Here is a 25076-nt window from a genome sequence, read left to right as displayed (position 1 = left end):
TTCGTACCCCCACCCCGGCCCCCTCTCCATCAGCCCTGAGGAGCACTATCAAATCTTCCCATTCTGCCCATTGTTTTACTTGTCCTCGGTGTTTCTGCGAGCCCCGTAAGGGTAAGGGCTCCGAGGGTCACATCCACCGTTACCCGCCCCCCAACATGTAGATGATTGAGCCATGGTCAAGGAGACCTCTGGCCTAAGGATCCCGGGCTGAATCTAGCATGAACCCGGCTCCCTCCTGAATTCCATCCAAGGAAGGAACAAGGACACAGACAACAGGACTCCACAGTCACATTTTGGGACCTGACACTGATGTACAAGTGGTAATCCTCTTAGCAAGTCCAAGACAACAAGTTCCTACATGGTAAGGGAAGGCCAGGGAAAGCCTGGTTACCCCATGGAACGTCCCTGAGCTCAGGGAGAGTCTGTTTGGGGATATACCGGGATAGAAGAGTTTGGGGGTCAGAGGGGACCTTCAAACATGGTCTCAAACATTGTGTTTCCTCGGGCAGAACCCCCCACCTCTAGCCCCATTCAGCTCCATCACCTAACCCAGGGTAAGGGGCCCTTCTTCTCAGGGTTGTTCTGAAGAGGGACAGTGGCCTTGAAGTGCCTTGGCCTAGGTAGGTGCTCCATCAGTGGTCATTTAAGGGTCTCAAGAACCAGGTAATAGGCCAGCAGTGACCTTGAGCCAGGTCAGACACCTCAGCCCCATACGAGCCCATCCTGGAAAAGGAAATGAAAATGACACCACCTAGCAGGAGGCCTGAGCTTTGTAGGTGAGGCCATCCAGAGGCCACGCTGGCCCCATACACTGGCCAGACTCCCAACCCAGCTCCCCTTCCCCTAAGGTGGGGAGGGCCTCCCAGGAAGTCAGCAGGAAGACACCACCACCAGCGGCTTTATTTAACCTGCTCTGAATTTTAGGCTGGTCGTTCAAGCCTTCTTACTACCAAAGGCCCTCTTCCTGTGACAGCCCTTGACCTCTAGTGAAGCTCTAGAGGCCCACTTCCCCTCCCAGTTACAGCTGGACTGCTCAAAGGCCACCTCCCACCCTCAGCACACTCCGGCACCAAGGCCGCTGGGAGACCCCTCTGCCTGCCCTCTGTGCAGCTCATCACACAGGCTGTTCGAGGATTCATTTGCTGCTCCAGGCAGGGTCTCCAGGGATCAGTGAGGAGACCTAGCGCGCAGAGCAGGTGGGAGAGGACAGTGGGATGCGAGCCCCCAAGGAGCCTGCTGGGGCCAGCATGATGCGCCTTCCCTGGCACTGGCTCCATCGTTCTTTCTAGACTAAAAGGCTCAGAGTGGCCAGGGAACCAAGTCCATCACTCAAGACCTCAGTCCAGGAGCTCAGAGCTCAGCCTGCCCTTCCCAGGCTTACGGCCACCCACTCCAAACAACACTGACAACTTCAAAGAGGGGAGGGCAGGTCCCAGAAGAAAAGTAGCCATGGGGACTCCTGCTGGTCCAGCTTCCGTAATGGGATTTTATGCTCCTAAAAATCTCATCAAAAACCAAATATCTCACATCACAGGACCCTACATTTTTGGCTTTTATATGATATCTCCTTAAAACAATTTATTCTTGCCATTTCATTTATACCCAAAATATACTGACGTCACACACTTGGGAGAAACTATGTTTCAAAAAACAGGTCTTTTCATTTAGTTATCAAAGAACCAACCACAATGGAGTTCACGTAAGCTGCTCATTTATTAGCACTGGTGACGCAACATAACGGTTTCCAGTGAAGATGCTGAGCTGTGTGGATCTGGCAGAGCAAGGTGAGGCTCAGATGGGGGAGTGGTGCGCTCCTCTATTTCTTCCACTCGTTCTTGTCGTAGTCCCACTTGGCTGAGAAGCCCTGAATCGGGCTGACCTTCATGTCGAGCATCCTCTTGGTCTGCTTGGCCACCCAATCCTCTTCAAAGGTGTGCGGGACGGGGCCGTACACTAAAGCCCAGAACAATTTCATGAGACAACACTGTCTTGACGAGTCGTTTCTAAGCCCACGGGTCATTCAGGTCAGGTCTTCCCCAACACAACACACTGGCCGCCAGGCTAGTGAAGTCGCCTGCCACTCCACACCACCACCCACACACACACACACAGGCTTTGAATTCTGGGCACTGATAACTCTCGATATTATTCCTTTGTGGATAAAGGATTAGCAGTAAAATACAAGCTAAGAGCAGAAAGTCTCCTCCGTAGGATGCAGATAATGGGGTCTACAGGCTAGCACAGGGCACAAACAGAGCCAAAAGTGACTGGACTAGTGAGATCAAATACACAGGCATGAGTAACCCATGTCCACAGCAGACCAGAAGTACAGGATTATCGCTGTTTGGAATGGGAAAAACCCATTCTACCTGGACACAAAGAACCGAAAAGAGGCAGCACAGAAAGAGCGGACAACCCCGACGCTATCTAAGCAGAACTGTGAGGTCTGAAGACCTAGGACTCTGCTTACTGAGATGCAGTCCCCATACAATTGAAATAGCCCTTCGATGAGAATCCGTGCCCTTTTCCTTGACCAAACCTTCACTACGCCACCTTTTGATAATTGTGTGGTGAGCCAATAAAGCACCATGGAAAGGTGGTGTGCCATACAAAGTAGAGAAGGGAAGTCATTTGCTATAGAGCACAGCCTGCCGTGAGTAAGTCAGAGTCTGGCTTACACTTCCATTAACATGAGCTGGTTTCTCAAAGCCAGCGAACAATCCTGGAATAGATCCCAGAATGGAGGTGCCTGTCGTGGGCACAGGCGCCCACAGGCCACGCACTGGCGCTGGCCCCAATCCAGGTCTTGTGTGGTTGCAACCCGAGACAGCAGGCCTACAGCCCCTCCCCACTCACCATAGTGCTTCTCCCAAATCAGAATGAGAGCAGTGAAGCCGAGGAAGAACATGGCGGTGCCCACAACCGTCTTCCATTCATTCGTGCTCCTGTTCATTTCAGCAAAGCTCTCGTTGAACTTCATGCGGTATACTGGGAAGAGAGCACAGGCATTTGTGGGAATGAAGGCGGCTGTGCCCCTCCTTGCAGGGCTCTCCTATTTCTCCAACATAACCAAGAGACAAAGTGTGCATGCATGTGCTCACACACACATACAAGGCATGACAAAGGGAAGAAAACGCAAGGAGTCTACTTTGGACAAAAAAAACAGTGACTTCTTTCTTCTTTCGGTTACAGCGTATGATCTGCACAATCCCGTAACTTTCACTCCCCTTTCCCAACTGACAGCATTTTGCCGTGCTGATGTTCCATCAGTAAGTTACAGTGAACCCAGTCCTACTCAGCAGAGGTGCCAAGAAGCTGCATCCACACACTCCACAGCCGACTGACCCCTACCTCGCTGCTATGTATCCACGTCCATGCTCCCCCCTGGGGACCAAAGCCCCCTGAGCACAGACAGAGAGGCCTGGGCAGAGGCGCAGCCAGCCCAAAAAGCCAGGGCCCTGGATCAACCCTGCAGGACACAGCACACTGGGCCTCCCAAGCACGCTGGTCTCGGGGCAGCACCCTCCATCTCGCAGCCCAGAAACCAGTCAAAATCCTCCCTCACACGCTTTGCCAATATTCCTGCTTCAATACCCACATTCAACTTTTTCATCAATGGAGAGACTGCTCCAGGGAGCCTTCTCCTTCTCTTTCAAGGCCTTCTGGCTAGCAGAGAGGTTCTTGACGTGGGCCACATCGGGCAGGGGATAGTCACGCCGGTCGACGTAACTCGGGAGAGCATAGTCTTCACTCTTCACGACGCTTCCTACAAAACACGGTGGACAAACATCTGAATATTCACATAGGTTCAGAGTTACAAAGCAAACTGAGTACAGGCACGTACAGCCTGAAGACCTCAGTTATGCCAGCGAGCTGCAGCCGCGTTTCAAGCAGCTCAGGGACTGTCGTGCGAAGGAGGGAGCAAGCAGGCCTGTCCCCCGTGGCCCGGACGGCAGAACGAGGGGTAACAGAAGCACTTCATCACGGCCAGCACGTGTCTTCCAGGGCAGGTGCCCACAGAGGGTACCCGCTCGGCTCCCGAGACGCCCTACTGGACTCAATGAGGGCCCTTCTGTAAGAGACTCACGCTAAGGACGAGAAGCAAAAACAAGAGAAAACTCATAAAAGAACAAGCGTTTAAAGATCAGAAACCGAGACGTACGGCACTGTCATTAGAACAAAAACACATAACCGGTGTCCAGTAGAGGCTAGAAGCAACTGGCTCCACAGATGTGTCCTGGAGCCACTCATCCACAGGTCCGAGTTTACTGAGCACCGACTACCTGCTGACAGCGGTTCTAGACATCTGAGATCAGGGAACAAAGATCCCTGGTGCTCACATGCTAGAAGCGGGACACAAGGTAGACATGGGCATCAGGGGTTATAGAGCGAGGGCTCAAGAAAAGGAACAGGTGGAGCAGAGGAAGGGAATCGGGGGCGGGTGCGTATACAGTGGGAAACAAGACCCAACACTCAGAGGAGTAAGGCAGCTCAACATGGAGAGTCATGTACTTGGTGAGTCACTGAATACAGGGCTTGCTCTTTTTCTTTCTAAGACTGTAAACCGTGTGTGTGTCCTTATACGTACATGTAACTGAACACACAAAACTCCTGGCAGGGTAAAGCCCAGTAGTTGTCAGTAGGGAGAGGACAAAATGGGGACTTCTGATCACAGAGATAGAAATTTCAGTGCCGGGCGCCTGGGTGGCTCAGTTGGTTAAGCGACTGCCTTCGGCTCAGGTCATGATCCTGGAGTCCCTGGATCGAGTCCTGCATCGGGCTCCCTGCTCGGCAGGGAGCCTGCTTCTCCCTCTGACGCTCCCCCCTCTCATGCGCTCTCTGTCTCTCTCATTCTGTCTCAAATAAAATCTTTAAAAAAAAAATTTTTTTTTGAAGAAAAAAAGAAATTTCAGTGCCTTAAAACAAGCACATATTTGGGTATTACTCAAGTAAAGAGGAAAACAGTTCATAAAGCAGAAAAGAAAGGAATAGCTTTATTTTTATTTAGGGGTTTCCCTAAATAAAGCTACTGAAAGCTGCTTTTTCAATTCTATCATACATCTGCAAGAATATTTTGTGATCCAAACTGGTCTGGACAAGTACGCAGTCCTGCAGAAACATTTCACTTCTATTAGCTTAGTACCAACGATTAAATTCTCCCAAATCATGTTAATAAAAGTAAAAAATCATTTCATCTCAAAGTAGAATTTCTCTAGATGCTTACCTTTACCATGTAAATGACCAGCATACTTACATATACTCAAGCTTATCCCCAAAAAATTTAAGGTGGAAATAACCAGAATTACTTTCCAATTTTAAATTCTAAAGTCTATCAAAATGAGTGGACTGAAAAGAATAGCTGTACACTAGCACTCAGCTCGCATGTTAATCACTAAAAACAGAGGCAAACTGGAGTAATGAGAACATTCTAAATCTGACTGTGGTGGTTAGGACACAACTCAGGGACTAAAGTGAAAACCACTCAAGTGCACACTTTCAATGGGTAAGTGTCTGCTGTGTGAATTACATCTAAAGTTATAAAAATGCAAATGCTCAGAACCTTGGAGCACCCTCAGCATAAAACTGCATGTTCTAGAACGAGACTGGCCAATCTGCGGTCTCAGGGCTGCCAGGGCTCTTCAGGACTTTGAGCCTGGTCCTCCACACCCCGCAAAAACTAGCATACCAAGCATTCCTTTTAAAGGGAGAGAGGAAGAGAGAGAAGAGACTTTCGCATTCAAGTGAGCATCTCGTCATCTGTGTCCGCAGCTGGGTTTCTCACGGAGCCTCTGCTGAGGTCCAGGGAACGGGAGCTACCCCCTCAGTCGGACGTGTCACCACACAAGCATCCCAACTCAGTGGTGGCCGCCAGTGGTGCTCCGCGGTGTATTCTGTGTGGAACCGATCTGTGTATTCAGGTACGACCTGCATGACTAAAAGCTAAAAACAAGACTTGTTCAGCGGACTGTGGTGGTGGCCATCAGCCTACAGTGTGAAGACACGGGAATGGAGGAGGCAGGATGTCAGCCCCACAGAGCTTGCACTCCAGAAGCAAAGGCAGCAATACAAACAAACCGCAGTACGTCACCGCTCCAAGCAACGACAAAGCAGGGTGATGTAGGACAGGCAGCATCTTCACAGCGGGTGGCGAGGAAAGGCTGTCCTGAAGTAATGGCTGCATTGAGGCTGACGAGCAGGAGAAAGCTCCCACCCACAGCCCGGCGCTGAGGCACAGCAGCCCGCTGCCTGCAAGGAACCATACCGCTGGGGGTTGGGATGCCGAGCAACCCGGGGGGGCTGGTTTGCCTATGTCGTTTGCTTGCTGGAATACAGCGAGATGACATCAGACAGGCTAGCTGCAGATCTTACCCTAGGCACGAGAAGCCACTCAAGGATTTCAAAAAGGAACTATTTTAATTTCCTCTGCCAAAACAATACCTAAGACTAAGTTATGGCCGATGCCACCATAAGGAGAAAGAAGTTGGCTTTCTTCTTTTTTAAAGATTTTATTTATTTTTTTGATAGAGACACAGCGAGAGAGGGAACACAAACAGGGGGAGTGGGAGAGGGAGAAGCAGGCTCCCCGCGGAGCAAGGAGCCCGATGTGGGGCTCGATCCCAGCACACTGGGATCATGACCTGAGCCGAAGGCAGACGCTCAACGACTGAGCCACCCAGGCGCCCCAAAAGGAGTTGGCTTCTTATAAAAAACCAGAATGACCGAAGGGACACAAAGGAACTCTGTGGGGGGGTGATGGAGATGTTGTAGGTCTTGACTGGTGTCACTCTGTTACACAACCATGGGAGCTTATCAAAATCCACAGAACATGACACCTAGAAAGAATACATTTTACTTTCCGCAAACTGCACCTCAAACTAAACAAACAAAAAAGCTAAGAAAATATATACGCAAAGCCAAAATAGAAGCAAAATATAATCTGTCATAAATGACTTGCTAGGCTTTTAATGAAGGAGTGTTTCTTTCCATATGTACTAGTTAAACGACAAACTTTGATTACTTACTCATTTAAATAACAAATTATCTCAATGATACTCTTACTAATAAATGATCTGTGTCAGGCGCCTGGGTGGCTCAGTCGTTGAGCGTCTGCCTTCGGCTCAGGTCATGATCCCAGGGTCCTGGGATGGAGCCCCACGTCGGGCTCTCTGATCAGCAGGGAGTCTGCTTCTCTCTCGCTAACTCGCTATCTCTCAAAATAAAGTAAGTAAAATCTTAATAAAATAAATAAAATTATCTGTGTCCACGTGTTATCCTGGGCAATGTAAGGAATAGAGGGAAATGTAAGACAACAGTATTAGCAACTCAAGGACACAATTTCAAGGAAAAATTCACACAGAATGCAGTTACTGATTACTGAGCCCCAAGATACATAAACCTTGCTCTCCAAGTTCATTATCACTACTCAAGCCTTACACCTGACCCCTCACTAACACAACCTGCCACACAAATTTGCATTTTTGCCATAGCCGTCTGAATATGAAGTTAAACCTACGAGGTTAGAGGCACCTGGGTGGCTCAGTCAGTGAAGCGTCTGCCTTCGGCTCAGGTCATGATCCCAATGTGCTGGGATCGAGCCCCGCATCGGGCTCCTTGCTCAGCAGGGAATCTGCTTCTCCCTCTGCCTCCTCCCCCACTTGTGTGCATGCGTGTGCGCTCTCTCTCTCAAATAAATAAAATCTTAAAAAGAAAAAGAAAGAAAGAAAGAAAAAGAAAAGCCCTATGAGGTTAAACTTACTAGTCCTTCAGCACAGTGAAGCCTCTCCTTCAGAAACCATTCCTGAACCCTAGGCCAGGCTAAATGCTTCTCCTCAGGGGCTGTCACTTACTCAAACACTGCCTTTATGTATCTGTCCGTCTCCTGATTGCAAACGTCCTGTGGAAAGATTCCATCTTGTATTCTTTTTATTCTCAATGCCTAACAATATTTGGTACAAAGATGCGCAATAAATGCAAAACTAAACTTGCTATGTGCCAGGCACTGAACTAAGCTCTTTATAAATATTTCAGGTGAGAAAACAGATTCCTGCACGTAAGTAGCTCGTCCAAGACAGAAATGAGATTAAACTCTGCTCAGGCTAGGAAGTCCAAGCTCCTTCCCTTCCCTTACCCCAATAATGTAAATGGTATTCAAGAATATTGGCTGGGTGTTTTTTTGCGGGGAGAGAGGAAATCATTAAAGTCAAGTATGGTGGAGATCTCTTGAAAGGGGTGGAACTTGAACCTGAAAAAAGGGGGAAGGGAAGGAAAAGGGGGGAAAAGAAATAGCATAAACAAAGATCCAGACTGGTATTCAATATGATTCATAAATATTCTGTAATCTAGAAGCATGCCCTGTTAAAATATTTTTACCCCCCCAAAAGTCCCACAACAGCCAAATCAGGATCTCAGCCACTTTAGGCCATCTGTGTTTGAAACTCCAGGACAAGGGCTTACACGTAGTGGGAGCAAAAAGAAATTAGCTCAGCCCATTTAAAAGAAAAGTTACACTTACCATGTGCTCGTACACACACTGAGGTGGAAACTGCTCGCTTGCCAATTAGGCTAAACACTCTGGTAGCCAACATTCTGAAAGATAAAAACGTACACCCTCTCCATGAATGAGGGCAAACACCTATTAGGAATTCCAGTGCATTTTACTTTTTTTGTTTTCTTCCCCCAGCACAGATGATCCGTTCTTCCTTACTGACTCTAATTCACAAAATAACCTAAGATGAGGTTTTTCATAGAAGTCAACACGTTTTTACAGAGCTTCATTATAAACCAAATACCATAACATATACACACTACAGAAAATTAGTAAAAAACTGGCTTTCTTAAAAAACAAGGAGAAGCAGTTTTCCTAAGACTGAAAAAGCTAGAAACCCTACAGCGCTGAGCTGCCATGATAGGCTCCATTGTTTGGCGGAAAAGAATAAACAGCTCAAGGGGACCGGCATGCACCGCACGCAACTGAGTATTTGATTAAAAACCTAATAGGTGCGTAGGATAGGAAGGGAAAGGCAGGCAGAAAGGCTGCAAATACGGCCTGGTCCACTTCCAATCCCTGCGCACAACGGATGACCTGGATGACCCACCTCTCACCTGGGCCCTTCCAGCTTCGGGCCCTTTTCCCCTAGCTCCCCCTGCTTTAAAACTGGCCCTTTCAGGGGACTGTTGACGACGAAAGGGACTCCTAACGCATTAGGAAAATACCCCCTTTGAGACAGAATAAACAGAAGCATGACGTCAGGTCTGAACTAGCTCGCACCCCGCATCTTCTCTCCCCGGGCCTGGCTCGCGCGTGGGCGGACGCTGGGCGGCTCCTGGGATGGAAGGCGGAGCGCCTCTCCCGCAGCCCCGTTAAACCGGGGACGGTCGCTCAAGCCGTGGCTGGAGGGCTGCGGGCCCAGGCTGCAGCGCGGACCCCGGCCCCGCCCTCGGCCAGCGGGCGCTCCAAGGTCAGAGCTCGAACCCAGCTCGCGGCCGTGGCGGCGCAGATGGAGCCGTGCCGGATGCTGCGAGGCGGCACACGGGCCGCGACCCGGCGGCCTCCGAGCCCCGAGCCCCCGCCGGCCGGTCTCAATGTCACCGGACTCCGAGGCCCAACCACCGCTCCCTCCTGGCGCCCGGGCGCGGAGCCGCGGGCACACTCGCCCGCTACCTCCGGGTTCCTGGCTCTCCCCGGCCCCGCGGCGAGGGCCGCCTGCAGCCCGCTGCCCGCTCACCTGCCGCTGCCGCCCGCCGCTGCCCGCCGCGACCGCCCTCTGTGCCCCGGCTGCCCGCGACCGGAAGAGACTGAGGGCGCACGCGAAGCACCACGGGATCGAGGAGGACCCGGCCGCGCCGGAGGTCACCCAAACGGAAGCAGGGAAGCGCCGCGAGCGTCGTAAAAGGCCGAACCGGACCGCTTTACGGCGGCGCCGAGAGACCGCTTTACGGCGGCGCACGGCCAGAGGCGCGAGTGGAGAGTGAGGCGGGCGAGTCGGCTTCTCCCAAGCGGGAGTCGGTGTGCGAGGAGCCCAGCCCGTAGCTGGGCCGGGCCTGTGTGGGCCTCCACCGGCCGCAGGGCCGCGCCGGGCAGCCGTCGCCTCGTCCCGCTTCTCCGCTGAGGCGCCGCGCGGCCGGGCGGGGATCCAGGCCTCAGCCGGCGCCAGGGCCTCCGGGGCCCTGCGGGGCTCAGCATGCCCGGGGTGAAGCTGACCACCCAGGCTTACTGCAAGATGGTGCTGCACGGCGCCAAGTACCCCCACTGCGCCGTCAACGGACTGCTGGTGGCCGAGAAGCAGAAGCCGCGCAAGGAGCACCTGCCCCTGGGCGGCCCGGGCGCCCACCACACCCTCTTCGTGGACTGTATCCCCCTTTTCCACGGCACCCTGGCCCTCGCCCCCATGCTGGAGGTGGCCCTTACCCTGGTAAGCGCGGGAAGGACGGCCTCCCCTCCCCTCGGAGTCTGCGGGTGAGGAAATCGGCTTCCGGGCGGTCCCAGCTGGACGCGCCCCCCCCACCCCGCGGTCGCCGTGACGAGGGACCTGGTACCCCGCGGGCGCACGGGGTGCAGCAGCCGTGGCGGGTGCTCTTAGGGACGCGTTAGGTGGCGAGTCACGTTCGCTTCCTCAAACCCGTAGGCTTTTTAGAAACAAGCCGCCGCTAACGGGGGCCGTGGCTCCGCAGCGTTTCTGTCGGGGATCTGGATGTGTTGGGACTTAGACGCTGGAGCTTGGTTCCCGCGCACCGTCACCGAGCACGTACCTTGTCTGCCGCGAGTGTAGACGCTGTGGTTCTGGGGACCTTAGTACTCCGCAGCCCCAGAGTCGAGACACGTTGAGGAGGGTAGCGTTGACTTGGCGGGCGCTCGTCCCCGTGAATGTGCGTGAGCGCTGCGGAAGGAGAATGGCCCCGTCCCCACTAATGTCTTAGCTACACTGCGCCCCATATTTAAGTAAGCTCTCTGCCCGTCGTGCGGCTCGAACTCAGCACCTCGAGATCAAGAGTCGCGCGCTCCACTGACTGAGCCAGCCAGGCTCCCCCTAGCATGCACCCAGGGTTTCAGACTCGAAGGACTCCCTGTGACATTAGAAAGACCTTGTAGCCACGCTCTGAGGTGGCCACTGGCACTGCTGCTTTATTGCAGCGCGGCAGGGGAGAGCTTTAGCGTACAGATCCGCTGGCTGGTGACTGAGCTCTAGGCAGTGGCTTCTGGGTGTTGATCAGTGGAGGAAAAAAGACCACTTGTAAGTTCCACCGAGTTGTTAAAGCCTCAGGGGAACATAACCTGTAATCTCAGAGCTGTCTCAGTACCTGAGTTGAGATACTGTTCACTTTTCACTTAAGTATAATACTAAAAAAAGTTACTTAGTTCATAGAAAAAGTAGTAAGTTTGAGGTGTAGGTAGAGATCCTTTGTCTATATTTCACACCAAGCAAAATGAACCCGTTTCACAATTCACCTAATTATGACGCCCATGTAAGCAGGAGGTACCCCTGAGCAAACGGTCCTGCCCTAAGGTTACTGGGCACATCTTTGAGTGCCTGTTAAACTGAGCCATTTTATGATTTTCATCATATCATCTCTGGAGAGGACATGGGTAGGATGTAGATATTTAGAAAATCAGTCATTTTAGCTCTTGAAGAAATGTGCTGTCAGTACCAAATCATCACTGGGGTGTGCATGTGTATGTTTTAATGCAAGTCTTTTCATCCTTCTGCCTTAATTATTCTGTTCTCAGGGGAATTGCAGGGTGATTGGATATGTGAAGTGCAATCACTTGCAGGGAACTAGATTTACCAGGAGCATTAATGCAGGATTTTTCAGTTTTCCAACAGTGTGCCAGGTCTGTGCTGGGGGACGGCTTGGCTGTGGATCACAACACCTGCTTAGCACTTGAACTTGCAGGAAGCAGAAAGTACAATACCAAAGAATAAATGCTATATGTGGGCTTAAGCAAAATGGTGAGAGGTCCATAGCTAACCCAGGCTTCCAGGGTGGGGGAGGGCAGGCAGCCTGGAGAAGTGGGCATGCAAGGAGTGACACAGTGGGCCAGCCATAGTAATGGGGGGCGTGGGGGGTGGGTAGGGGGGAGGTGAAGGGGGAGCATTCAAGGCAAAGGGACCAGTGTGTGCAAAGACCAGAAGGAAATGGGGGGGGGGGGGGGCTAGAGTGTAAAGGGACCAGGGGTAGAGAGGTGATCAGTGGACAGATTTCATCATACAGCAACTTGCAGATCACACAAAGAAGTTGGGGCACCATCATGAGGACAGAGGGAAGCCACTGGAGGAGAGTCGCACAGTTGGATTTGTGTCTCAGTGATCGCCCCAGCCTGCAGCAAGGAGACAGTGCATACAAGACCAGAGGCAGAGAGGTGGCCTACACTGAGTGCAGTGTGGATGCAGAGGAGAGACATAACCAGGAGGAAGAATCCACAAGATTCAGTGATTAATCATATGTGGAGAGAGGGAGAAGGAAACAAGGGAGACACCTCGGTGTCTGATTTATGCATTGGACGACAGTGGTACCATTTATTGAGGGAAAATGAAGATGAACTAGTGTTGAACGTTGAAAAGTGGGTCTGGGGGCACCTGGGTGGCTCAGTTGTTGAGCGTCTGCCTTCGGCTCAGGTCATGATCCCAGGGTCCTGGGATCGAGCCTCACATCGGGCTCCCTGCTCGGCGGGAAGCCTGCTTCTCCCTCTCCCACTCCCCCGCTTGTGTTCCCTCTCACGCTGTGTCTCTCTCTGTCAAATAAATAAATAAAATCTTTAAAAAAAAAAAAAAAGAGAAAAGTGGGTCTGGAGTTGAGAAGATGGATGGACTGGAGACGTAGATTGAGAACCGGTAGCTTCTCAATGACTGTTGAAGCTGTGAGAGCAGGCCATATTGGCAGGGCAGCATGTGGGATGAAGAGGGAGCTATGGACAGAGGCCTGAGAACTGTTGCTTCTATGGGGTGGATGAAGAAGAGAGTCGGGCGGGCTAGCTGAGGAATAGCCAGAGGGGAGAGATGTGTTGCGTTAAATCCATTTAAAATTCTATCAGAAATATCTAAGCATCTTAAAGACAAACTTGAACTTCAGTTGGAATTGTCGAAGTATTATTAGCACTTCTCATTCTTAAGTAATCTTTACAGAATTAAAGTGTTAACGTTACTATTATAAGATATAAATGCAATACTTGAGGGAATTAAACATAAGAACTATAAACAACTGCGCTGGAGCAGAGCTGCCTCCCAAACCACTTACTAGGGAGGGAAGATGCCCAGAAGAGACCTTGACTCTTAAAATGGCCCACTGCCATCAGCCTGTTAAGAGGGAGAGGGGCACTGCATGAGGCCCTGTTTTGGTCTTGCTCCCCTGTATCACTGCACTCTGCCCTCACTCTCAGCTTGCAGCACTTCCCCAGACATGCCCATCAGTGTTTGAGGCTCCCATCCTGCAAAATTAAGTCTAAACTAGACTCTGTGCAACTTTTTTTTTTTTTTTTTAAAGTAGGCTCCACGCCCAGCGTGGAGCCCAACTCAGGGCTTGAACTCACAACCCTGAGATCAAGACCTGAGCTGGGATGAAGAGTCGGATACTTAACCTACTGAGCCACCCAGGCGCCCGCATCTGAAAATTTTTTATTACATTTAAGGTATTTATGTTTGTGCCATTCAGCTTTTGACTTAGCAACTTTATAACCTGAAGGCAATGGTCTCAGCATATCGGCCATAGTTTATCAAAATATCAGCTATGGTAGATGTGATTTTACTAAGGCTTCTAAATCCATGAAACTATATAAATGAGGCTTTATTCTCGTGGCTTTTTTCTATTCAGGGAGTTTCATATTGTAGTTATTTTTAGTAAGTGGGAAAGACTGGCTTGATACGCAGTCCATCAAAGGGCAGCACCAGATTCCTTTGAAAAGCTCTTCATTATAATTTTCCATTTAAAAAAAAATCCTTGCATTTCTGGGTGCTTTTTGTTTTGTTTTGTTTTTTAAGTACTTATGCCTGTTATTTATCCTAATAACCGTAGGTAGTGACGTAGGTAGTGACGGAATTATTTCTAATAGCAAAAACCCATAAAATGTTAGCAGGAAAATTAGCATAGATCTGCTGTTTCTGTAATCCCTTTTTGTCCTTTTTCCCTCGTTGATTTCCTGGTTCTGTGGAGCAGCTTTTGATTACATTCTGCTGAGATGACTTTCTTAGTTGCCGGTTGGTCTCATCACCTTGATTTCGGCCCAGAATTCTTTCTGCTGCCTCCATGTGTGCCTTCTCTGTGCTCATTTGCATGGGCTACTGTCCTCTAGCTCTTTCCTAAGCCCCCTACTTATTCTGCCCCCGTGTTATCTCCAGAACATTGACGTGCTAGCCTGGAAGAGGGAGACAGCTGCTCCGGTCCTCTTTTCGGTTCTCCCCACTGAATTTCACCCTCTCCCCATCCCATTTACCCCCATTTACTTTCATGGCTCCAGCTCCTTCCCGTTCCATAGAAAAACCAGCATCCCACTTGAGAAGGAGCTTTTCTTCTCAGTGAATCTAGCAAGCCCTCTCAGGCTCCCATGGCCTGCTTGTTGCTGCAGACAGCAAGGCTTACAGACACCCTCAGCTTTTAAGTGGCAAGTGTGGGAGTGATGCCCTCCTCAGAATGGCTCTTATCAGGTCTCTCTTACCGGCTTTGTGGTGATGGCGTAGTCACAGGAGGTAGGTAACAGTGCTTTGGAAAACGTATAGTGTCACACATGCAAATGCTGGCAAGTTTGTGGGGAGAAGCTGGTTTCTTTGTGCAGAGCTGAACTGGGAATGAACAGGTAGGGCCTGGTGCCTTTAGTGGTTCTCCTGTGTGTCTGAGATGGAACGAGCCAGAAAGGCATTGGACAGAGGGTGACGGGCTTATGCACGGTAAAAGTGTCCTCCTTCCCCTCTGAAAGGTGGAATAAATCACGAAGCACGTGTGAAATTTGGACTCTGTATGCAGAGTCCGTTGTACTAAGTTGACATCAGGTTTCAGAGTGCTGTCCTGAACTGTGGTCTTCACTTGGATTGTTCACAGGATGTGTGGCAGGAGAGCAGGGAAGATGGAAAATGGATTTGCAGAGAACAGAGGTCAGACAGCTGCTCAGTTCTTTTGCCTTGACCTGTCCCACTTGAGCACAAATTGACTTAACTGAGCAAGCTGCCTCTTAAATCCACTAAAGCTTTTCATTAATGAGCCATTTGGGCTTTCTCCAGGATTCTGAAGCCCCTCAAGACCTGCCCACCCCATCCTTGCCTCCCCCGCTCTCTCTTCTCACTCTCTGCTCACCGACTTGGACCACACTCCTGGTCACTCGCACCCAATGAGGTCTGGCTCCATTTTTGAAACCGTCAAAGAAAATGCTTCCATTTTACTAAAAACTTGTTCACCCGATCTCTGCGGGCTCTGGTGCCTGGTGGGAGCCCTTAGTCAGTTCTACATCCACCCTTTTGTGTTTTCCATTTTTAAGTTGTATGTTTATTTGGACAGCTGTGGACAGGCTGTACCTGCCGATCATAAGCATCCTTACAAGGGCACCTGGGTGGCTCAGTCAGTTGAATGTCTGACTCTTGGTTTCGGCCCAGGTCATGATCTCACGGGTTGTGGGATCAAGCCCCACAGTTCCGTGCTCATTGGGGAGTCTGCTTGGGGATTCTCTCCCTCTGCCCCTCCCACTGCTCACACACCACTTGCGCGCTCTCTCTCTCTCTTTCTCTCTCAAATAAATCTTAAAAAAAAAGAAAAATAAGCATCCTTACAGTTAACTTGGTTTTCCTTGTTTGAATCATTCAAAAGTTTTAAAACCAAGCCAGAGCTGTTATGACCTGGTTTGCTTTGGGGGCAGTCTCTTCAGAGAGTTCTACTAGAAGTTCAAGGTCGTGACACTGTTTTTCTGCTGGAATTGGTTAGGCCCTTATGTTTGTCACAAGAATCACCTTCACGTCAGGTACTTTCTGTGCTCCCTGAGCACAGATGCAGGGTGACACCATGTGCATCTGCTGGGGGACAAGTCTTGAACTGTTGCCTCCAACCCAGGAAGGGATCTAGGAGAGCTTGGAGTGCTCACTAAAGACAGCTCCTGGAGTGGTCAGAACAGCAGCAGCATCAAGTAATAATCCTTATATTAAATGTAGCTGCAGTCAGCCAAAAATGGTCCCCCAACAACGTCCGCAGCCCAATGCTCAGAACCCATGACTATGTGACCTTACTTGGCAAAGGGACTTGGCAGATGAGATTAAGGTAAGGATCTTGAGGCGGGGAGATGAACCTGGATTATCTGATGAGCCCCTGTAATCACAAGGGTTCTTAGAAGGAGATAGGCAAGGCCGGGTCAGAGAGAGAAGATGTAACAACAGAAGTAGAGGTCAGAATGATGTGGCCACCAGTCAAGGAATGTGGGTGACCTCTAGATGGTGGACGAGACAACAGATTTTCCCCTAAGAGCTTCCAGAAGGAATCAGCCCTGCTGACTCATATTTATTTTTTTATTTTATTTTATTTTATTTTATTTTATTATTTTTTTTTTAAGATTTTTATTTATTTATTTGACAGAGAGAGAGAGAGAGAGAGAGCACAAGCAGGGGAGTGGCAGGCAGAGGCAGAGGGAGAAGCAGGCTCCCCGCAGAGCAGGGGAAGCCCGATGTGGGACTCGATCCCAGGACCCTGGGATCATGACCTGAGCCGAAGGCAGTCGCTTTACCAACTGAGCCACCCAGGCGCCCTTATTTATTTATTTTAAAGAATTTGTTTATTTGAGGGCGCCTGGGTGGCTCAGTTGGTTAAGCGACTGCCTTCGGCTCAGGTCATGATCCTGGAGTCCCGGGATCGAGTCCCATATTGGGCTCCTTGCTCAGCAGGGGGTCTGCTTCTCCCTCTGACCCTCCCCCCCTCATGTGCTCTCTCTCTCTCATTCTCTCTCTCAAATAAATAAATTTAAAAAATCTTTAAAAAAAAAATTTGCTTATTTGAGAGAGAGAGAGAGCACAGAGGAGGAAGCAGGCTCCCGGCTGAGCAGAGAGCCCCATGCGGAGCTCAATACCAGGACCCTGAAATCAGGACCTGAACTGAAGGCAGACACACTTAACGGACTGAGCCACCCAGGCGCCCTTATGCTGACCCATTTTTAGACTTATCTTCAGTTTTGACTCTGGATAAAAGGATAAGCCTCACCAGAGAGCCAAGAGAGGGACGCCCAAGTGGTCAGTGAGGACACACTCAAGAGGCTGGTCTTTGAGTACAAGCAAAGGCTGAGAAGGCTGCGCTGAAAGGGAGGCTGATCTGTGGGTTTGAGGTCAGGGAATGGGGCAGATGCCAGATTGTAGAGCTAGGCCATGCCCTTTGGTACTACAAAGAAACAGGTTTAGAGGAAAAGGAAAGAAATTGCCACTGTAAGCAGCAGCAGAAAGTTTCTGGAACCCATTCGTTTAAGAGGTGATGGAAGCAAAATGTAAGTGATTTGGGAGTAATTTGTAGCAAAGTTACAGTGAAAAGAGCCATTGTAAATATTTTGGAGACATAGCCCTAATCTTTTGGGTGGATGACCAAAACATCTAATTGGTTCAGTGAGCCTTGGTTTTGACCCAATATGGTAATTTGTGAGCTCTTAGTTAGGAGGCCAGAATTATTATTCTAATCCTTGTGCAAGCCAGGGAACCTTGGACTGTAACCCTCTTGTGAAGTCTGCTTTTAGTCATCGGGGAAACTGCCTGAGCCCTAAACCAGAATTCAAGAAAAAAGCAATACAGCTATGTTTTTTTAAAAAGAAAAGAGTATTTTTAACTAGTTAATTTGCTATGAAAAACGAGGATCAATTTTATTTCCTCTTCTCCAGACTGAGAATAGAATTTATTGCAGTATATTATTAAAACTCCATTTTGGCAAAACAGGATGACCTTTTGTTGTTTTTAATAATGGCATTAGACCTGCAGGAAGCTAAATCTGATGCAGGAAGAGTGGCATTATAAAACAGACAAAAATTTTGAGAGGGAATTGAGTGGGAGAGAGCGTGTGTGTGCACGTGTGTGTACACACCCATGTGCCTGTTTACCCCATACACCGGCATGAAGTGTTTCTCATGGTTTGTTGCTAGGAATACAGAAATTTAAATATAATGTAAAAAGACTTGGTTTCAAGAGACCGAGGTCCCCATTCTGGTTCTGCTCCAGGCTCCCCACAGTACTGCGCCTGTACAATGTGTGGGGGCACTGGGGCCCCTCAGTGAGGGTGAGGCCACGCTCTCCTGTGTTTCCTGTGGCCTCCCACAGACCGTGGACAGCAAGCTGGTGTGACCTTTCTCCTGGGGAAGAGGATTCAGGGATTATACTGTGTCTTATCCCAGCATGTGGGGGGACAGGGTCTCCTGTGTTTATTGAGAGGTGACATTTAAGGGAAAATCATTCATCTTTTCTTCCCAATTTCTGTTTCTCTTTCAGATTGATTCATGGTGCAAAGATAATAGCTATGTGATTGCCGGTTATTATCAAGCTAATGAACGAGTCAAGGATGCTAGGTATGTCCGTGCAAAAACCCTGTTGTCTGAAAGATTGATCATGGGACAGACCATCTCTGATGTGCCTTTTGACTTCTGTCGTCTCTGTGAGAACAAAACCCCTCCTCGCCTTTTATGCTTGTTTGTGGTGTTTGAGGGGAACTGTGGTGTGGGTGATTCCAAACAACAGAAATCCCAGCACTTAAATTAATTTGGGATTGTGTTTTAGATCTTCTTTATTTTGCTTGAAGGGAGTTCATACAATGAAAGCAACAGGTAGAGGCCTCCGATTTCTGTCCCAGCTAGGAATGGCGTAGGGCAGAGCATTAGGAAAGAATACTGTTTCTCTTTGGGGGTGCCTGGGTGGCTCAGTCGTTAAGCGTCTGCCTTCGGCTCAGGTCGTGATCCCAGGGTCCTGAGATTGAGCCCCACGTCGGGCTCTCTGCTCAGCAGGAAGCCTGTTTCTCTTCCCACTCCCCCTGCTTGTGTTCTCTCTCTCTCTGTCTCTCAAAATAAATAAATAAAATCTTTAAATAAATAAATAAAAAGCTTTTGCATGGCAAAGGAAACCATCATCAAAACAAAAAGGCAGGCTAGTGAGTGGGAGAAGATGTGTGCAAATGATATATCCCATAAGGGGTCAGTATCCAAAATATATGAAGAACTTATACAACTCAACACCCCAAAAAAGCAAACAATAAAAAATGGACAGAGGACCTAAATAGACGTTTTTGCAAAGAAGACACACAGATGGCACAGCAGACCCGAGGGAGGATGCTCAGCACCACTGATCATCAGGGAAATACCTATCAAAACTGCAATATGTCACCTCACACCAATGGCTAGAATCAAAAACACAAGAAATACCAAGCATGGGTGAGGACATGGAGAAAGAAGAATCCTCTGCACTGTAGGAGTGCAAATTGGTGCAACCTGTGTGGAAAGCAGTATGGAGGTTCCCCAAAAAGTTAAAAATAAAAATACCATATGATCCACTAATTCCATTTTCAAAGAAAATGAGAATGAAAACACTAATTAGAAAAGATATATGGGGGCGCCTGGGTGGCTCAGTCGTTAAGCATCTGCCTTCGGCTCAGGTCATGATCCCAGGGTCCTGGGATCAAGTCCCGCATCGGGCTCCCTCCTCGGCTGGAAGCCTGCTTCTCCCTCTCCCTCTCCCCCTGCTTGTGTTCCCTCTTTCGCTGTGTCTCTCTCTGTCAAATAAATAAATTAAAAAAAAAAAAAATTAGAAAAAAAGAAAAAGAAAAGATATATGTACCCCTATGGTTGTCGTAGCATTATTTATAACAGCCAAGACATGGGAGTAGCCCCAGTGTCCGGCTGTGGATGAATGGACATGGGAGACGTGGTGTATATATACATAGACTAATGCTCGCCGTGAAACAGGCGATCTTGCCGTTTTTGACAACATGGTTGGACCTACAGGGCATTAAGCTAAGTGAAGTAAGTCAGACAAGAGAAGGATAATACCATATGGTTTCATTTATATGTGGAATCTAAAAAACAAACCAATTCTTGGGGTGCCTGGCTGGCTCAGTCTGTGTAACGTGCGGTTGTAAGTTCAGGCCCCACGTTGGGTGTAGAGATTACTTAAAAGTAAAAATATTTGAAATAGACCTAAATAAATTAAAAAGGCTCTTAACTACAGAGAACAAACTGGTGGTCGCCAGAGGGGAGGTGGGTGGGGGTGGGGGGGAAAGGTGAAGGGTGATTAAGAGGTATAATATAAAAGTCACAGAGATGAAAAGTACAGCATAGGAAACAGTTTAAATAAAAAAAGTCACTGAGTATTTTATGTTATAAAAAGAAATGTAGGGGCGCCTGGGTGGCTCAGTCGTTTTAAGCGTCTACCTTCTGCTCAGGTCATAATCTCAGGGTCCTGGGATCAAGCCCCATATCAGGCTCCCTGCTCAGCGGGAGCCTGCTTCTCCCTCTTCCACTCCCCTGCTTGTGTTCCCTCTCTTGCTGTCTCTCTGTCAAATAAATAAATAAAATCTTTAAAAGAAAAAAAAAATGTAAAGGGCGCCTGGGTGGCTCAGATGGTTGGGTGTCTGCCTTCAGCTCAGGTCATGATCCCGGGGTCCTGGGATCGAGCCCCGCATCGGGCTCCCTGCTCAGTAGGGAGTCTGCTTCTGCCCCTCACCCCGCTCGTGCTCTCGCTCTCACTCAAATAAATATTTTTTTTTAAAAAGTCACTAGCTACCATGATCATCTTCAATGTTAGGATGATAATTTCGTGAGTTTCTTTATGGCAGATACTTTATCCAAATGCTGGCTTCTTTTCTCTTTGCACCTAAGGTGTGAGTGAGCTAGGGATGTCAGTGTGTGTCATTCACATTTCATGGATGAACACGCAGGCGTCCGTGGTTCCAGTCCCGCTCCTTACCATTCGCCATCTGAGCCGTAGGACCTGCACGCCTGCAGTTACACAATGTAACTCTGCCGTCCCTTACAGAGCTTTCATGGTGGCCTGGGGGACAGGAACCCCTGGGGCCCTTTCTCTTTGAAACTGCTTTGTTGTTTCATTTTTCCTAATCCTGCAGACTTGCAATCAGCACATCACTATAAATTCTCAATTTTGAACTTGAAAATAGAATAATTAGATAAAATAATTCATTTTCATAAAACATTATTAATCTGCCTTTTTTTTTCAGCTCAGTCACAACATAATTGTATAGTGTGTTTCCTTCAGTAAACCCACAATTATCAATGTGTTTTTATGGCTGTTAAAATATACTTGGCTCAGTCCTTACTTCAAAAAGCTCAGACTCTCATTGTGCTAGGAAGATAAGATGCACAGAAAGACAGCTGCATGCTAAGTATTAGGTGTTAAGTCACTTTAGAAATAAACAGGGTGTAGAGACGGGACAAATGGACCCCCTCTGAGGCAGTTTAGCAAGACCTCCCATAGAGGACGGTGTTTTCCGGGCCTTGAAGATGAGAAGTGATTCCGGAAGCAGATACCAATGTAGAAGGGTATCCCAAACGGGACAGTGTGAGTGAGGGGGAGGAGCATGTGAGGGAGACAGTCTGTAGACCGTTCCACTGAAATTAAAGACGCACAAAAGACTGCTTCCGTGAGTAGGAACAGTAGCTAGGTCCACAAGGAGAAGGGCCTGGATCGCCCAGGCTGAGAACAGTGGTGAGCAGCAGGGAACAGGATGGAAGTTTCATTTCAGGAAAATTGATTTGAAGAGAGTTTTCAGGATACACGAAATAAGAAGAGCCTGGAAATTGAGACTGGTTAGAAAGCAATTTTGGAAACCCAGGTGTGGAGTGATCGCCTAAACACAGCGGATGGCAGGGTGAACTGAGGAGGCGGAAGCAGGGAGCCCATCTGCAGCACCTGTGAGGGACCAAAGAAGAGGAGCAAATCAGAGAACTAGAGCAGGCTGGCAGCCCGGACGCAGGAGACTGCAGCGGGGTGGCCAGGGAGGGTGGGGGTGCGTGGCAGGCCTCCAGGGTGCAGACCCTCGAAGGTTAGGTAAGGGACAGGCGCCAGATTGCACAGTGGTCACCAAGGGACAGGACTGTCAGCTTATTAAAGATTAAGATGGATTAAAGTTTTAAGAAACGTGGTTGAAAGGAGAGAGGTTAGACAGGGGCTAGAGGGAACCAGTTAAATTTTTTTCCTAAGAAGGGAAAGACTGGCTCAGATTTGGCACCAGAGCAGGGGCCACTGGGAGGAGAGAACATACAGGAGGCCCCCGAGAAGGAGGTGTGCACGGAGGGGCCTGTGGATGCAAGGAGACCTCTCTGTGCCTGAGATAGGATGGGAAAATAGCCAGGGGGTGGCATAGGGACGATGTGGGAGCCTCTCTAGTTCGCCTTAATGGACTTGAGGTAGCAAGTCATCATTTATCAAGGTTGGGAGGGGCCAGAGCCTGAGATTGAAGGCTGACAAGCATGGAGAAGATTTGGAATGGCCTAGGGATTTTCAAAATTAAAAGTCAAATGGCTCAATTGCCAGCAGCTAAGAGGTGGACGGAGTCCCTTTGCAAGTGTGCGATGGAGTGGGTGGCCCAAGAGGCGTCTAGCCCAGAGCTCAGTGGGTGGGAGCGTGCAGCGGGATCTGTGGCCTCAAGGGGTGCTCTCCATGGGGTTCCAGGGAGCCTTTCAGTTTAGAAGGTGCCTCTTCCCGAACGCACTGACCTGCTTTGCACCGTGCTCCCCGCTGCCCTTATGGCATTCCCTATCCTTGGCACAGGTCCTCGCGGCCCCTGCGGTGACCCAGGGCCGTTCTAACAGGCGGGAGGAGCACGCAGGTGATTGGTGCCGCCCTTTGTGGTGGTGCTTGTTAGCCCTGCCGTACGGACACCATGCGGGACGGCCGAAGCTGGTTCGCAGTCGACTCACTGCCGCGTCTTTTGCAGTCCAAACCAGGTCGCAGAAAAGGTGGCCTCCAGAATCGCCGAGGGCTTCAGCGATACGGCTCTCATCATGGTGAGTCCCTCTTGGGTGCTGTCGTGTTTTCTGTTGCCGAGCATCCTCTGGCTAACATGGAGCTCTGTCCCATGAGTGGTCTGTGCAGACGCTCCAGCAGGCCGGTACTGCCCTCTGTGGTGTCCTCCTGGCTGCAGCCTCAGAGCTGCTGAATCGCAGGCGCAGTGTGGATGCCATAGCACGCTCCACGTCCCCACGGCGGCGGTGGGGGGGCTCCCGCTCAGCGGTTCTCAAAGTGGGGTTCTGTGCCAGCACCACTTGGGAACTTGTCAGAAGTGCAGATTCTCGGGTCTCAGCAGGCTGCTTTAATAAGCTTCCAGATGATTCTGACACACGCTTAAGTGTGAGAGCCACTGAATTAGCCAACAGCCCACAGGGAAGGAAGAAGTCAGGTAGACAGTAGCAAACATCAAAAGCCTTGTTACACAGGCTCAGTTCAGACAGAATTCTAACAGGGAGGGAAAAAGTAATATTCAGAAGCTCTGCTTTTGTGGAGTACTTAGCATTTATTCTGCATAACACACAGTTAACCTTAGACCACACTTGAGGTGTGATTGCATGCGTTGGATTTTCAGTGTCTGCACCACGGGGAGGTGCCTGAGGACTTCCAGAAACGTGCCGGCTGCCGGCTCTTTGTTAGCTCTGTTCACGAGTGCATCCTTTGTCTTGTGCGCAGGTAGACAACACTAAGTTTACGATGGACTGCGTGGTGCCTACGATCCATGTGTACGAACACCATGAAAACCGATGGCGGTGCAGGGACCCACACTAGTGAGTGCTGCGTGCTCGCGATGACCTGTGTGTACTACGCTGGGGGCTGTTCCTGGGCACCCAGCGCCCACTGGGAGGCTGGCCCCAGCCTTCTGTTTTTAAGTTAGCATATTCTCCAGGGCAGTGTACAAACCTCATACAGAAATCATGCATGCTTCCTGGCTCCTGAGAGAGCCTGAGTGTTACTCCTGGGTCGTCTGCCCCCTGCCCCAGGGCGCTGCTCTCGGGCGTTTGCTTTGGTCATTAATAATCACTCAGAAAGCATCCACCATCCTGCTCCAGCTTCTTCATATCTTCATTTGGGGGGGTTCTCTTTCAGTTCTTTTTTTTTTTTTTTTTTCTCTTTCAGTTCTTAACCATGCTACATATTCTTCATGCACATCTCTGTGTGTTTGAAACTTGAGTGTCTGCTAGCATTCACGATTGTTTTCCTTTATACCACTGTGTGTGTGGCTGGTTTTCTGTTTCCTCTGTTGGAAAGCCACCTGTTTTCCGCTGAGAGGCTCATCTCTCCTGTTTCACCTCATAGTGATTACTGTGAAGACTGGCCAGAGGCCCAGAGGATCTCAGCGTCACTCCTGGACAGCCGGTCCTACGAAACACTTGTGGATTTTGATAACCACCTGGATGACATTCGGAATGACTGGACAAACCCAGAGATCAATAAAGCTGTTCTGCATCTGTGCTAGGGAGGGGTTTTAGTGACTGGTCTCTGGGCGTTTCCACTACACTGAAGAAGAAAGCTATTTTTAAATGTAAATAAGATCTCTCGTAGCCTGTGTGGGAAGCGGACAGTTAGCAGAGGTGGTTGTGCCCTGATAGGGCAGAGTGTCCCTCACCATCTTTCTAATTCAGAGTCTCTAGAAGAGGTGCACACTGTCCCACCTGACCGTCCCGTGGAGTCCTTCCCAGTTATATGTTGCCCTAATCCTCCAAATCAAAGCTGTTTCTGCTTGTCTGAGATTGTTCCTATTAAACAGTTTTAACTAACCTTTTATAATCTGGAGAGAATACCTTTTAAGGCTTATGAATTACCTTTAAAAGAAAAAAGCCCAGATCTTATACTCGCGTGGGTGTTTGTGAGTTTTCATCCTGTTGGGGTTCGTGTGGTCCGGGATCCGGCGCGCGGCGTGCCGCTGTTCGCAGTGGGAGGTTGCGGCTGTGAGGAGCGCTGCCCCGCTGGTCGGGCTCACGTAGCCGCCGCGACTGCACAGTGGGAATAATGCCACTGTTGCCTGAGAAACCGTCATCGTTAAGGGTGAAAACAGACGCCGCCGCCGGTAATGGGAACTTGGATGGGAGCACAGTGTAATGCTTCTCAATCAACCAGAAAGCTCGCAAACCTGCGGAATCAAAACAGGGA

General features: G+C 49.5%; 2 protein-coding genes across 2 annotated transcripts; one reads left to right on the top strand and one right to left on the bottom strand.

Annotated features, from left to right (window-relative positions):
* Window positions 1-1694: 1694 nt before the first annotated feature.
* LOC110594193 lies at window positions 1695-9845 on the bottom strand. The gene is made up of 5 exons (XM_021705682.1): window positions 9726-9845; window positions 8513-8586; window positions 3599-3766; window positions 2857-2988; window positions 1695-1953 (listed from the first exon to the last, which is right to left on the bottom strand). Exons 2-5 carry the CDS (start codon window positions 8583-8585, stop codon window positions 1817-1819), a joined length of 510 nt encoding a protein of 169 aa, XP_021561357.1. The 5' UTR covers window position 8586; window positions 9726-9845; the 3' UTR covers window positions 1695-1816.
* An 87-nt stretch (window positions 9846-9932) lies between these two features.
* EMC8 (ER membrane protein complex subunit 8) lies at window positions 9933-24708 on the top strand. The gene is made up of 5 exons (XM_021705683.1): window positions 9933-10412; window positions 18423-18499; window positions 22873-22942; window positions 23619-23713; window positions 24243-24708. The coding sequence occupies exons 1-5, from the start codon at window positions 10182-10184 to the stop codon at window positions 24400-24402; spliced, it is 633 nt and encodes a 210-aa protein (XP_021561358.1). The 5' UTR covers window positions 9933-10181; the 3' UTR covers window positions 24403-24708.
* The last annotated feature ends 368 nt before the right edge of the window (window positions 24709-25076 follow it).

Source organism: Neomonachus schauinslandi, chromosome 16 (genome assembly GCF_002201575.2).
Source record: "Neomonachus schauinslandi chromosome 16, ASM220157v2, whole genome shotgun sequence".
NCBI lineage: Eukaryota > Metazoa > Chordata > Mammalia > Carnivora > Phocidae > Neomonachus > Neomonachus schauinslandi.
The sequence above is the reverse complement of the archived record's forward strand: the minus strand, read 5'-3'. Positions and strand labels throughout refer to the sequence as shown.

Excerpts from the sequence above, each read along its gene's own strand:
- LOC110594193 (XM_021705682.1), bottom strand. The coding sequence starts at position 8,585 with ATGTTGGCTACCAGAGTGTTTAGCCTAATTGGCAAGCGAGCAGTTTCC. Across the intron at positions 2,989-3,598 it reads CATTGATGAAAAAGTTGAAT|TATACCGCATGAAGTTCAAC; the intron begins GTGGGTATTGAA and ends CTCTCTTCCCAG. Across the intron at positions 1,954-2,856 it reads GATTTGGGAGAAGCACTATG|TGTACGGCCCCGTCCCGCAC; the intron begins GTGAGTGGGGAG and ends TCTGGGCTTTAG.
- EMC8 (XM_021705683.1), top strand. The coding sequence starts at position 10,182 with ATGCCCGGGGTGAAGCTGACCACCCAGGCTTACTGCAAGATGGTGCTG. Across the intron at positions 18,500-22,872 it reads GAACGAGTCAAGGATGCTAG|TCCAAACCAGGTCGCAGAAA; the intron begins GTATGTCCGTGC and ends CGTCTTTTGCAG. Across the intron at positions 22,943-23,618 it reads GCGATACGGCTCTCATCATG|GTAGACAACACTAAGTTTAC; the intron begins GTGAGTCCCTCT and ends TCTTGTGCGCAG.